At 45.7% G+C, this 12,339-nt stretch overlaps 1 protein-coding gene across 1 annotated transcript in view; it reads left to right on the top strand.

Annotated features, from left to right (window-relative positions):
* The window catches only part of LOXL4 (lysyl oxidase like 4), a 124,085-nt gene that overhangs the window by 9,856 nt on the left and 101,890 nt on the right, over positions 1-12,339 (top strand). The window contains exon 2 of the mRNA XM_075352238.1: positions 8,524-8,841. Within this exon, the coding sequence (XP_075208353.1) occupies positions 8,568-8,841 (274 nt within the window). The 5' untranslated portion in view covers positions 8,524-8,567. The remainder of the gene's footprint in view (positions 1-8,523; positions 8,842-12,339) is intronic.

Below are 12,339 nucleotides of genomic sequence, written 5' to 3'. Positions count from 1 at the left end.
TACGTGGAGTCCCTGAAGGTATGCACTGATACAACACCTGCGGGGCTTCACATATACATTTCTTCTATGGGATAATGCACAAGTTCTAACTAGCCGGTAACAAAGGGCATGAGATCAATAAAGGTTGGGTTCCCCCTCTCCATACACGCCACATCATTAACATATTCCTCTTCTACAGTGTCCATCCTCTTCTCTATCCTCTGCAGAATTCAATTCAGTCTAATTAATGATATGTCATTCCAAAAATGTGGAATACCATACCTGGTGGCTAATCATCAGGTATTTTATTCTTCATGCTCAGGTTATATATTTAATGGTGGATGACAGATTTCATGGCTTTTTACAGCCATCTCCAATATCTGTAGGTCTATTTAGATCAGAATTATAGCTGATCTATAATTTAGGACATAAGCTTTTGAGTTATTTTCCCTCTTCTTAAATTCTTAAAAAGTTAAAGGGATGGTCCTGTGAAAATAAGATGCCACCGATCCACATGATGCACAGCAATCAGCAGATTGGGGAACTTTTATCCCTGGCAGTGGTCAGCTATGTGCACATGCTTGACTGCCGCTCCATTCAGCTTTTTCTGGCAGTCCCATTAGGAACGAGTGGAGGATCAGCCGGGCATCCAATCTGCTGCTATGATTTGTAATGGGGATAAAAGTGCACCATTTTGCCAATCATTGCCGATCCCAGCAGTTAGACCCCTACCAATCATTAGGTGATCACCTATCCTGCAGATTGCAAACCCCTTTAACAACTGGGATAATCCTAATATTTCACTAGCGATTACATTTTAACTCTGCCGAGGGATCACCAGCCGAAGGCTAATGTGGCGCCCTGGACTAGCCAGGTCGTCACAGGTAACACCCCACCCCCCCACTAGACAGTAACATTAGCCAAACACAAAATCCTTGTTGCCTCCCCCCAGGGTCTGATGTCCAGTCCAGTTCAGTTCAGTTAGGAGTTGAGTTGAGGAGGTTGAAACGAGAGGAGTGAAGTGGAGAGTGTCTGTGTTTGTGGCCCAGGCACTGACAGCAAGGTTGGCAGACGGAGGTGGCCGCCTGCAGGAGTGGTGAATCGACGCAGAACCGTAGGACCAGGGACAGGCGACGGCCCGCCGGTACTGACCGGGGAGCGAAGTGAAGCCAGCACACACAGGCAGGGCCATCGAACCCCGGCTAGGCTTGGAGCCGCCGTCAACAGCCAAATCCGAGTGTGACCGGAACCCCAGGGGTTTCCTAACAGCCAAAGACCCGTTAGAAGGCAACCACCCACATCGTGAGGGTATACAGCTACCGCCTAAGGCTAGAGACCCAAGGGCCAGCGCCTGCGGGCAAACGGCTCTTCCGGCACCCATACACCGGGGAGCGGACTACCGTTGGGAATCTATCGTAGTCAAACAAGTACACAGAGGTGTAGGGAAAGACAGCCACCATCACCTGTCCGGGGAGAGACACTGCAGCCGGCTGCGGGACCCGTCCATCCAGCCGTTTGGTTTACCGAGGACTTTGTGCATTTCTTACTGAGTGAGTACACCAGTGCCATCCGGCACCGCGCCGCGCTGTCCCTGCAACCCTGCACCTCACCAATCCTGCCTCCCCGTCTCAACACCGGGGCCCGGGACCACCGAGCCCTACCCACAGAGGGGGAAAACAACATCCCAGCTGCTCCCCACCATCGCTCCCGGGATCCCCGTCACCAGCAGCGGTGGTGCCCATCTTCACCACAACCTGTGGGTGGCGTCACGGACTAAATTCCCCAAACCAACCACCACCCCTTTTCACTCACGGGCGAGGAGCGCCGCTCGAGTCCCCAGATCCGGCCCACCGCTCGAGCCACCGAGCAGCAGCGCCGGACCCGAGCGTGGTGAGCGCAGCGTCCCCTCCCCGCCCGCGACACTAACATATTAACCGCCTCATTAACCCATGGTTCTCTAATAATAAATATGTGCATCCTCCGTATCGCAGCTGTGACTTATCGGATCATCCCAAGCTAAAAACCCATTGTAGTATTAGCATCTATTTACTGGGAATGATCCATAAGTAAACAAGTATGGAAATGAGCTCTCATCTACAAGGAAGAAAAGCTATATCTGCCCCAGGACATCCACGTACTCGTCTGTGGTCCGAATAATTCAGCTTACCCTAAATTCTATCGTTACCCATTCTCTCAATTCCAGGCGGCAGATTTGGGCAGAAGCAACAGCAGAGCTCATCCAGATCTTTGTAATTCATAAATAGAATACCGGTACTGCAGTGAAGACTGACACCTGCATTGTAATAATGAGAAACAGCGGGGAATGGATACACCAAATCTGTATACTTTTACTCTATAGGATCTCATTTTACTTTTGCTTGGAACGTGATTTGATGTCACCTACTTTAAAAAATCCCCCAAAAACGTCTTCCTGGGATGTTAGAAAAAAATAAATAAAATGAATGTTCCTCTTTTAATACACTGCCATTTTTAGGTCCAATATTTAGTGATTTTTTTTCTTAAAGGGAACTTGTCACATTGCAGATCCAGTTCTAGCTGCAGGCACAAAGCAGAAGGAGCTGAAGGATTGATTTATAGATTTATGAAAAAATAGTTGAACTTGGACTCCATGTATAATCCCAACTCTTATTTAAACTTAGGAGTCCAGTGGGCGGTCCTATTTTGTATTGCCAGAAATAGCTGTCAATCACTGAAGAGGACCACCCACTGGACTCCTAATTTTAATTATGCTGTATAGAGTTATTTACTTAGGACTGCCTACTTGACTCCTAATTTTAATTAAACTATCACTGTATGCGGTCATTTACGTAGAAGGACCGCCCACTGGACTCCTAATCTTAATTAAGTTATCATTTTATGTGGTCATTTACTTAGAAGGACCGCCCACTAGACTCCTACTTTTAATTAAGCTATCACTGTATGCGATAATTTATTTAGAAGGACCACCCACTGGACTCCTAATCTTAATTAAGCTATGACTTTGTTCGGTAATTTACTTAGGACCCCCCACTAAATTCCTAATTTTATTGAAGATATCACTGTATGTGGTCATTTACTTCAAAGGACCACCCATTGGACTCCTAATCTTAATTAAGCTATCACTGTATGCAGTCATTTACTTCAAAGGACCGCCCACTGGACTCCTAATCTTAATTGAGCTATCACTGTATACGGTCATTTACTTAGAAGGACCGCCCACTGGACTCCTAATTTTAATTGGGGTACCCCTGTATGCGGTCATTTACTTCAAAGGACCGCCCACTAGACTCCTAATCTTAATTGAGCTATCACTGTATACGGTCATTTACTTAAAAAACCACCCACAGGACTCCTAATTTTAATTTAAGCTATTACGGTATATGGTCATTTACTTAGAAGCACCGCCCACATGACTCCTAATTTTAATGAAGCTATCACAGTATGCGGTCACTTACTTAGAAGCATCACCCACTGGACTCCTAATTTTAATTGAGCTATCCCTGTATGCGGTCATTTACTTAGATAGACCGCCCACTGGACTCCTAATTTTAATGAAGCTATCACTGTATGAGGTCATTTACTGAGGGCCACCCACTGGACTACTAATTATAGCTAATTTATCACTGTATGTGGTCATTTACTTAGAAGGACCGCCCACTGGACTATTAATTGTAACTAATCTATCAGTGTATGCAGTCATTTACTTAGAAGGACCGCCCACTGGACTCCTAATCTTAAGCTATCACTGTATGCAGTCATTTACTTAGGATCACCCACTGGAGTCCTAATTTTAATTAAGCTATCACTGTATGGAGTAATTTACTTAGGACCACCCACTGGACTCCTAATTTTAGTTACTTTATCACTGTATGCTATCACTACTGAGAAGGACCGGCCACTGGACTACCGAATAAGGCAAACACATTTTAATCCCTTAGGATATATGATTGTTTTTTGATTTGTGAAAAGTTTTGAAAAATGCTTGGGGAACAAAAAAAAAATGCAAGTCCCTTCTTTGAAGCGGATCCTAATGGATTTCACTCCAAAATAGATAATGTCCAATCAAAATGCTGTAAAAATAAAAAGACACTGAGAGAAAAAAAACCTCCTCCAAAGCTTTTCAACACTTCTTCAGGAAAAGAAAAACTCCTCCAAAAACTCCCAAGAAGGAGGAGAATTTTTTGAAGGAGTTTTTGCCTGTCACCAATTAAGGAAGGACTGTGCTAAACATTATATGTCGTAGTATCATGCGGAGTATCTTCATCTTTTATATCCGCGCCGCTCTCGTGTGTTGGAGATGCTGTGGTTTTTGGAGCATATTTCCTAGTTATGTGATGTGATGAAGCCTGGCAGCCGCAGGGTCAGTCCTGTTACGAGCGCCTCTATGGGTTATTCAGTCCCTAATGATCCTAACTTATTGCTGCTCCATCATAACTGCTCCCCTCTAAAAAACATGGAGGGATGGTTTGTTAAGCAAAGTAATAAATGTGACCAGAGCGATTATTGCCCATCAGCTGGAGGCAAGTTTCTCGTCCGGTTACTGACTGAGGTACAGTAGTTAATGGACTAATGCTAAAAAGAGGATTAAATTAAAGAGCGTTTCCACCTGCGACAGGAAAAACTCCACAGTAATTAAACATTTCTGCACCGTCCTGGTGTTAAAATTGAACTCAGTCGTTCCTTAGTGCTATTGTACCGCCCCGCGCTCGGCTGCAGCCGAAACGCTTGGATCCGGGCTCGTGTGTCGGTGGCTCGAGCGTCTCCGGACTGGGGGTCACGTCGCTCTGAAAGGGGGCTGGCGTGTTGAAAGGTGGTTTTTAGGTTAGAGTTCGTGACGCCACCCACGGGTTGTGGTGAATGTAGGCACCACCGCTGCCGGTTACTGGGCACCCCGGGGGAGATGTTGGGGGCAGCTTGTGATGTTAACCCCTCCGTGGGCAGGGGGAACTAAAGTCCAGACCTCAATCAGTTAATTAACGGGGTCCGGTAGATTCGGGACTGCGTTTCAGGGTACCCCCACTTGTGCTCCGGTTTCCAGCTGGTTCCCCGGTTCGGTACCGGCGGGCCACTACCCTGTCCCAGCTACCTACGGTTCCACCGGGCTGTCTTCCCGGCTCCTGCAGACTGCCACCACCGTCTGCCTCCTAGCCAAAGTGCCCGGGCGCCTACCCAGGACACAGGTGTTAGACAGTAGCAGACCTGGGACCAGGTCTGCTCTTGAACTTGACTCCTTCACTCCCTAACTTAGTCTCATCTAACGTGTTTTTCCTGCCTCTGGGCATGTGAACTCCTCGTAGGGCGTGGCCAACCGCCTGGCACTGCCCCCCTGGTGTGGACATCAAATCCAGAGTGAGGTGACTAGGGTTTAATAGGTTGGCTGCTGTCACCTTATTTGGGGATGAGTGTAGTGCAAGGGCCTAACTGTGACTACCTGGATAGTCCAGGGCGTCACACTATCATTCCTGGGAAAGCTCACGGAGGGCCAGTATGGGCTCAGACCTCCGGCTCCTCTGTGGGGTGCAGACTTTTGATCCCAGGAAAATTGATCATTTTTCTACTTCTGTTGCGCTGTAAAAATGGAAATCTGAAATAGAAGAATCATATAAATACAATATTTGGCAAATCTGAATAAAAGGATCCAGTATTTGTAATTATTATCTCCTTTGTAAGACCCAATGCCTTCATAGACAATATGGACAGCTGATTACTCTCAATATGCAACATGTAATACTTAATTTGCCCTGTGGAGGCACTGCAGGGAGATTACAATCCATCTCTGGTGTCCCAGCTGCATGATACCTTGTGATCACATCATTTTCAGTAGATCCTTCTAACTAAAATGGTATGGGCGCAAATCAAGTATCCGAGTATAATGAAAGTCAATTTTCCAGAAAATTGCTTTAATTCCCCATTAGCAAAATTAGCTACTGAAATAAAAATCGCCAATGACATTAAAATAAATCCATTACTACATGGATAATACATTAATACCAAAAGGAAAACAAAGGATAGTATCGGCCCCTTAAAATATAATAACAAGTTAGTTAAAGAGGACAAACAAAAGACTGAGATATTAACCAGGCATTTCTCATCTGTGTTCACCAAGGAACTGACTGTACCAGGGATCATTCAACAAGTGAAAAATCAAAGTTCCCCACCCTCACCACCCGATATAATTAATTTAACACAAGAAGAAGTACGCCTGCGCCTGAGTAAATTAAACATTGACAAATCCCCAGGCCAGATGGCATTCATCCACGAATATTGAGGGAATTGAGCTTCATAATCAACAGACCGCTGTATCTCATCTTTTTAGACTCGCTTGTAACAGGGTTGGTGCCTCAGGATTGGAGGATTGCTGATGTGGTACCGATATTTAAGAAAGGAAGAGGATAGATCCAGGCAACTACCGTCCAGTAAGCCTGACTTCAGTAGTATGAAAAGTTTTTGAGGGCATTTTAAGGGATGACAAGCAAAAATATACTGCAGAAAATAATATAATAACTGACAAACAGCATGGATTCATGAAAGATAAGTCGTGTCTAACCAACCTGTTGGGGTTCTATGAGGGGGTAAGTGCAAACCTGGATATTGGTAATGCAGCTGATGTGATTTATTTGGACTTTGCAAAGGCATTTGATACTGTACCACATAATAGCCTTATACTAAAGCCCCAGAAGCAAGGACTAGGGTAAACTATATGCAACTGGGTAAGGAACTGGCTAAAAGATAGGAAACAAAGAGTAGTCATAAATGGAACATTCTCTAAATGGGCCATAGTCAGCAGTGGGGGCCGCAGGGATCTGTGCTAGGACCGATTCTTTTTAATCTCTTTATTAATGACCTTGTGGATGGGATTGATAGTAAAGTGTCAGTCTTTGCTGATGACACCAAACTATGTAGGTTATTAAAAGCTGACCTTGATAGTACAATATTACAAAAAGATCTGGATAAGATGTCAGAATGGGCAGATACTTGGCAAATGAGATTTAATGTTGATGAATGTAAAGTAATGCACCTAGGACGGAGTAATCCTATAGCTGCGTATACATTAAATGGAAGTAAACTCGAGACTACAGAACAGGAGAAGGACTTGGGTATTCTCATTACAAATAAGCTGAGCAGCAGCACTCAATGTCAGGCAGCAGCTGCTAAAGCAAACAAGATTCTAGGGTGTATAAAAAGAGAGATTAGATCCCGTGATCCCAACGTATTATTACCCCTCTATAAATCACTTGTAAGGCCACATCTGGAATATGGGATCCAGTTTTGGGCTCCACATTTTGAGAAGGACATTCAGAAGTTAGAGTCAGTTCAAAGGCAACAACTAGACTACTACAAGGAATGGAGGCCGCCCATATGATGAGAGGTTGAAAAACTTATATATGTTTAGCTTAGAAAAAAGACGTCTCAGAGGAGATCTCATTTATATGTATAAATACATGTGTGCTCAATATAAAGGACTGGCACAAGACTTATTCCTTCCAGAGACAATACTAAGGACCAGGGGGCACTCACTGCGAGTGGAAGAAAAGCGATTCCGGCAGCTAAATAGGAAAGGGTTCTTTACAGTTAGAGCGGTCAGACTGTGGAATACACTACCACAAGAGGTAGTAATGGCAGATACTATAACAGCTTTTAAAAAAGGGCTGGAGGATTTCCTCAGTAAACAACATTGTTGGTTATAAATGACTTAGTGACCAAATGTAGAACTGGTGGAGGAAGGTTGAACTAGATGGACCTAGGTCTTTTTTCAACCTCAGTAACTATGTATCTTCCATTATACTCGGATAATTGAGTCGCGTCCATTCAAGCATCCAACTTCTTGTTATTAGTGCTAAACTCCCGAGCATGGTAGTGCTCGCTCATCACTAGTTACGAGTACTGAGCACCCGAGCATGGTAGTGCCCGCTCATCACTAGTTACGAGTACTGAGCACCTGAGCATGGTAGTGCTCGCTCATCACTAGTTACGAGTACTGAGCACCTGAGCATGGTAGTGCCCGCTCATCACTAGTTACCAGTACAGAGCACCCGAGCATGGTAGTGCCCGCTCATCACTAGTTACAAGTACCAAGCACCTGAGCATGGTAGTGCCCGCTCATCACTAGTTACGAGTACTGAGCACCCGAGCATGGTAGTGCCCGCTCATCACTAGTTACAAGTACCGAGCACCTGAGCATGGTAGTGCTCGCTCATCACTAGTTACGAGTACTGAGCACCCGAGCATGGTAGTGCTCGCTCATCACTAGTTACGAGTACTGAGCACCCGAGCATGGTAGTGCCCGCTCATCACTAGTTACGAGTACTGAGCACCCGAGCATGGTAGTGCTCACTCATCACTAGTTACGAGTACTGAGCACCCGAGCATGGTAGTGCTCACTCATCACTAGTTACCAGTACTGAGCACCCGAGCATGGTAGTGCTCACTCATCACTAGTTACAAGTACCGAGCACCTGTGCATGGTAGTGCCCGCTCATCACATCAATGCCTAACCATTGTGGTAGTAGTATTGATTTTGATCCTATTTTTTTTTTTCCATAGGTGCAAATTCAGAAATCCTTCATCCACTATATTCCCTGTGAGTCATGAAAGTGTCCCAGCTCATATTAATATTTATTACGTCACTGATAGACTTATGCCGGCAACAGCTCCAGGCAGGAGCACCGCAAATCCAGCTGAGATTAGCCGGGACGTCGAGAGTCCCCAATGAAGGTCGCCTGGAGGTTCTTTATAATGGTCAATGGGGCACTGTATGCGACGACGACTTCAACATAGAGGTGGCTCATGTGGTCTGCAAGCAGCTGGGCTTCGAAATGGCCTTGAATTGGGCACATAGTGCAAAATATGGGCAAGGAGAAGGTAAATGCATCATTTATAAAATAATACAACATATCATCATACATATTGGACCTATGGGAGGTAAAACCTAGGGTGCGTCAATCATGAAGGCAGAGCACGTGTTTGAGCTGGATTGGGTGGCATTCTTCCATCACTGCTGAGAATTGAACAATTCAACTACTTGGATGGTGCGGTAAATAGAAACCACATCATCTAAGGGGTTAGGTAAGGAGGTAAATGCCAGAATCATGGTTTGTTTTTGGTAATTTGCTTCCTCAAACAAAGAAATACCGTATTGCCTCGAAAATAAGACAGGGTCTTAAATATTTTTTTTTTGCTTCAACAGATGCGCTAGGGCTTATTTTCAGGGGATGTCTTATATAGTTGACAAGTGAATGGGCTCTCACATACAAATATGCATCACTGCCAGGTCCCACTGCACTCTACAGCATTGGCTCCCCCTGGTGACCGGAACCAGTATCACTCGTGCAGAGTGATACTGGTACCCAATCTGCTTGCCAGAGCTGCAGCTGGAGTGGTGAGGGACCTGACAGTGACGCAGAGCTCTGTGTGAGAGCCCATCTACCATCGACACTTGAGGCAATTTTCCTTTTTTTTGGTGGGAGGGGAAGAATAGTGAGTGCAGCTCTGGGGTATAATTCAGGATGTAACTTGGGATCAATACAGGGTACACATTGACTGCACCTGCAGAATAGTGAGTGCAGCTCTGGAGTATAATGCAACATAAGTAATGTAATGTATGTACATAGTGTTTGCCCCAGCAGAATAGTGAGTGCAGCTCTGGAGTATAATGCAGGATGTAACTCAGGATCAGTACCGGATACGTAATGTAATGTATGTACATAGTGTCTGCCCCAGCAAAATAGTGAGTGCAACTCTTGGGTATAATATAGTATGTAGCTCAGGATCAGTATAGGATAAGTGTGCTGTTTCTATTTGTCTTAGTTAAAACTGTTATTTAATGTTTTTCATGCTTGTCTCTGCTGCCATCTACTGGTCAGACCTTTCGGCTCCTCTGTTTCTTTTGTCCAGCCCATGGGAGTGTCTGATGACCCTCTTGCATCACATCCTGGGATGTTCATTTCCAAAGCAGAGTTTGTGAGAACAACATCCCATATTGGATTGGAGCTACTAGGAGCAAAGTCTTCTGACCACGTAGTAGCTTCAGAGGCAAGCATCACTGAGAATTTCAATGCCAGGTACTTGGATTACTGCACTCTGCATGTCCTAACCTTTGGAGAAAATAAACCACCATTGTTTCATCTCAGCATGTGCATGTTTTCACTCTGGAGCGCTCTGGTCCTGTCTGCCCTACCTATAGGAAAAACGAAGGTAAGATTCTCACAACCTCTCACAACTACGCACCTTCCATTGCCTTTAAGTGGGGACAGAACAGTCAGAAGACTGCTTAAGAGCTCAATACCCCGGCTACAGATCCCTAAGAACCCTGTAACTTCCCACGTAATCTGCCTAGCAACAAGCCTTGTGCACTAGTCTGCCTGCACAGTGCATGCCTGGACAAGCCTAAGGCTATGTGCGCACTAGGCGTTTTTGCCGCGTTTTTAGCGGCGTTTTTTACCGCGTTTTTGTGCTGAAAACGCAGTGACATTGCTTCCCCAGCAATGTCAATGGGTTTTCAGAAGTGCTGTCCTCACACAGCGTTTTTTTTTAGCTGCGTTTTTGTGGTGACCACAAAAACGCAGCATGTCAATTATTTCTGCGTTTTCCACTGCGTTTTTCACTCATTGAATTCAATGAGATGTTAAAAACGCAATGAAAAACGCATATAGCCGCGTTTCTATGACTAAAAACGCAGCTATACACGCAAGGGGTGGGCACTACAGTGACGTGTACAGGAAGAGGATTCCTTCTGTTGGTAAACACAGAAGCGTGAATCCTCCCGGTACCGTCACCGCTGCCTCCACCTCCCGTCCTGTGCATGTCAGCTCCGTGCGGCGCCATGTCTGGGCGGGAGGTGGAGGCAGCGGCGAAAACCAAAGTGAACAGTAGAAAAAAAAAAAAAGTCATATACTCACCTGTCTGCAGGGTCCCGATGCCATGCCCGCTCCCAGCTCCTCCCGGTCCCGCCGCTCTGGCTGTGTGCAGTCTCCCCGGGGCAGGACCTTGCTTGCAGGACCTGGCGCTGATCACCTGATGCAGTCACCTGACGCATCAGCTGATCACGGTGTCGCCGGCTTTTTCGCGCCCGGCCGGCTATCAGCTGATCCTGCTGTCAGGGGACTTCATCAGCTGATTACCGGCAGCTCTTGCAGCGATCGGACGGGATCAGACTCCTGTCCAATCGATCGCTCCAGGAGCTGCCGGTAATCAGCACAGCACATAAGTGAGTATTATTTTTTTTTTTTTTTTCTACTGATGCATCAGCTGATTGTATAATCGGCTTTTATACAATCAGCTGATGTGTGATGTGATTCAGGCACTTGAACCTGACACATCATCTGATCGCTTTGCCTTCCAGCAAACCGATCAGATGATATTGGATCCGGATTGGACGGCGCGGGACCCTGACCCAGGATTACTGCGGAGGGGGGTTTATTTCAATAAAGATGGAGTCACTAATTGTGTTGTGTTTTATTTCTAATAAAAATATTTTTCTGTGTGTTGTGTTTTTTTTTTATCTTTACTAGAAATTCATGGTGGCCATGTCTAATATTGGCGTGACACCATGAATTTCGGGCTTAGGGCTAGCTGATAATATACAGCTAGCCCTAACCCCATTATTACCTAGCTAGCCACCCGGCATCAGGGCAGCTAGAAGAGTTGGATACAGCGCCAGAAGATGGCGCTTCTATGAAAGCGCCATTTTCTGGGGTGGTTGCGGACTGCAATTCGCAGTGGGGGTGCCCAGAAAGCATGGGCACCCTGCACTGTAGATTCCAATCCCCAGCTGCCTAGTTGTACCCGGCTGGACTCAAAAATTAGGCGAAGCCCACGTCATTTTTTTTTTTTAATTATTTCATGAAATAATTAAAAAAAAAGGGCTTCTCTATATTTTTGGTTCCCAGCCGGGTACAAATAGGCAGCTGGGGGTTGGGGGCAGCCCGTACCTGCCTGCTGTACCCGGCTAGCATACAAAAATATGGCGAAGCCCACGTCATTTTTTTTTCTTTTTGGGCAAAAAACTGCATACAGTCCTGGATGGAGGCTGCTGAGCCTTGTAGTTCTGCAGCTTCTGTCTGCTCTCCTGCATACACTAGTGAATGGAGGATGCTGAGACTTGTAGTTCTGCAGCTTCTGTCTGCTCTCCTGCATACACTAGTGAATGGAGGATGCTGAGACTTGTAGTTCTGCAGCTGCTCTCTGATCTTCTGCATACACTAGTGAATGGAGGATGCTGAGACTTGTAGTTCTGCAGCTGCTGTCTGCTCTCCTGCATACACTAGTGAATGGAGGATGCTGAGACTTGTAGTTCTGCAGCTGCTGTCTGCTCTCCTGCATACACTAGTGAATGGAGGATGCTGAGACTTGTAGTTCTAC

Source organism: Anomaloglossus baeobatrachus, chromosome 5 (genome assembly GCF_048569485.1).
Source record: "Anomaloglossus baeobatrachus isolate aAnoBae1 chromosome 5, aAnoBae1.hap1, whole genome shotgun sequence".
In the NCBI taxonomy this organism is placed as follows: Eukaryota; Metazoa; Chordata; class Amphibia; order Anura; family Aromobatidae; genus Anomaloglossus; species Anomaloglossus baeobatrachus.
The sequence above is the reverse complement of the archived record's forward strand: the minus strand, read 5'-3'. Positions and strand labels throughout refer to the sequence as shown.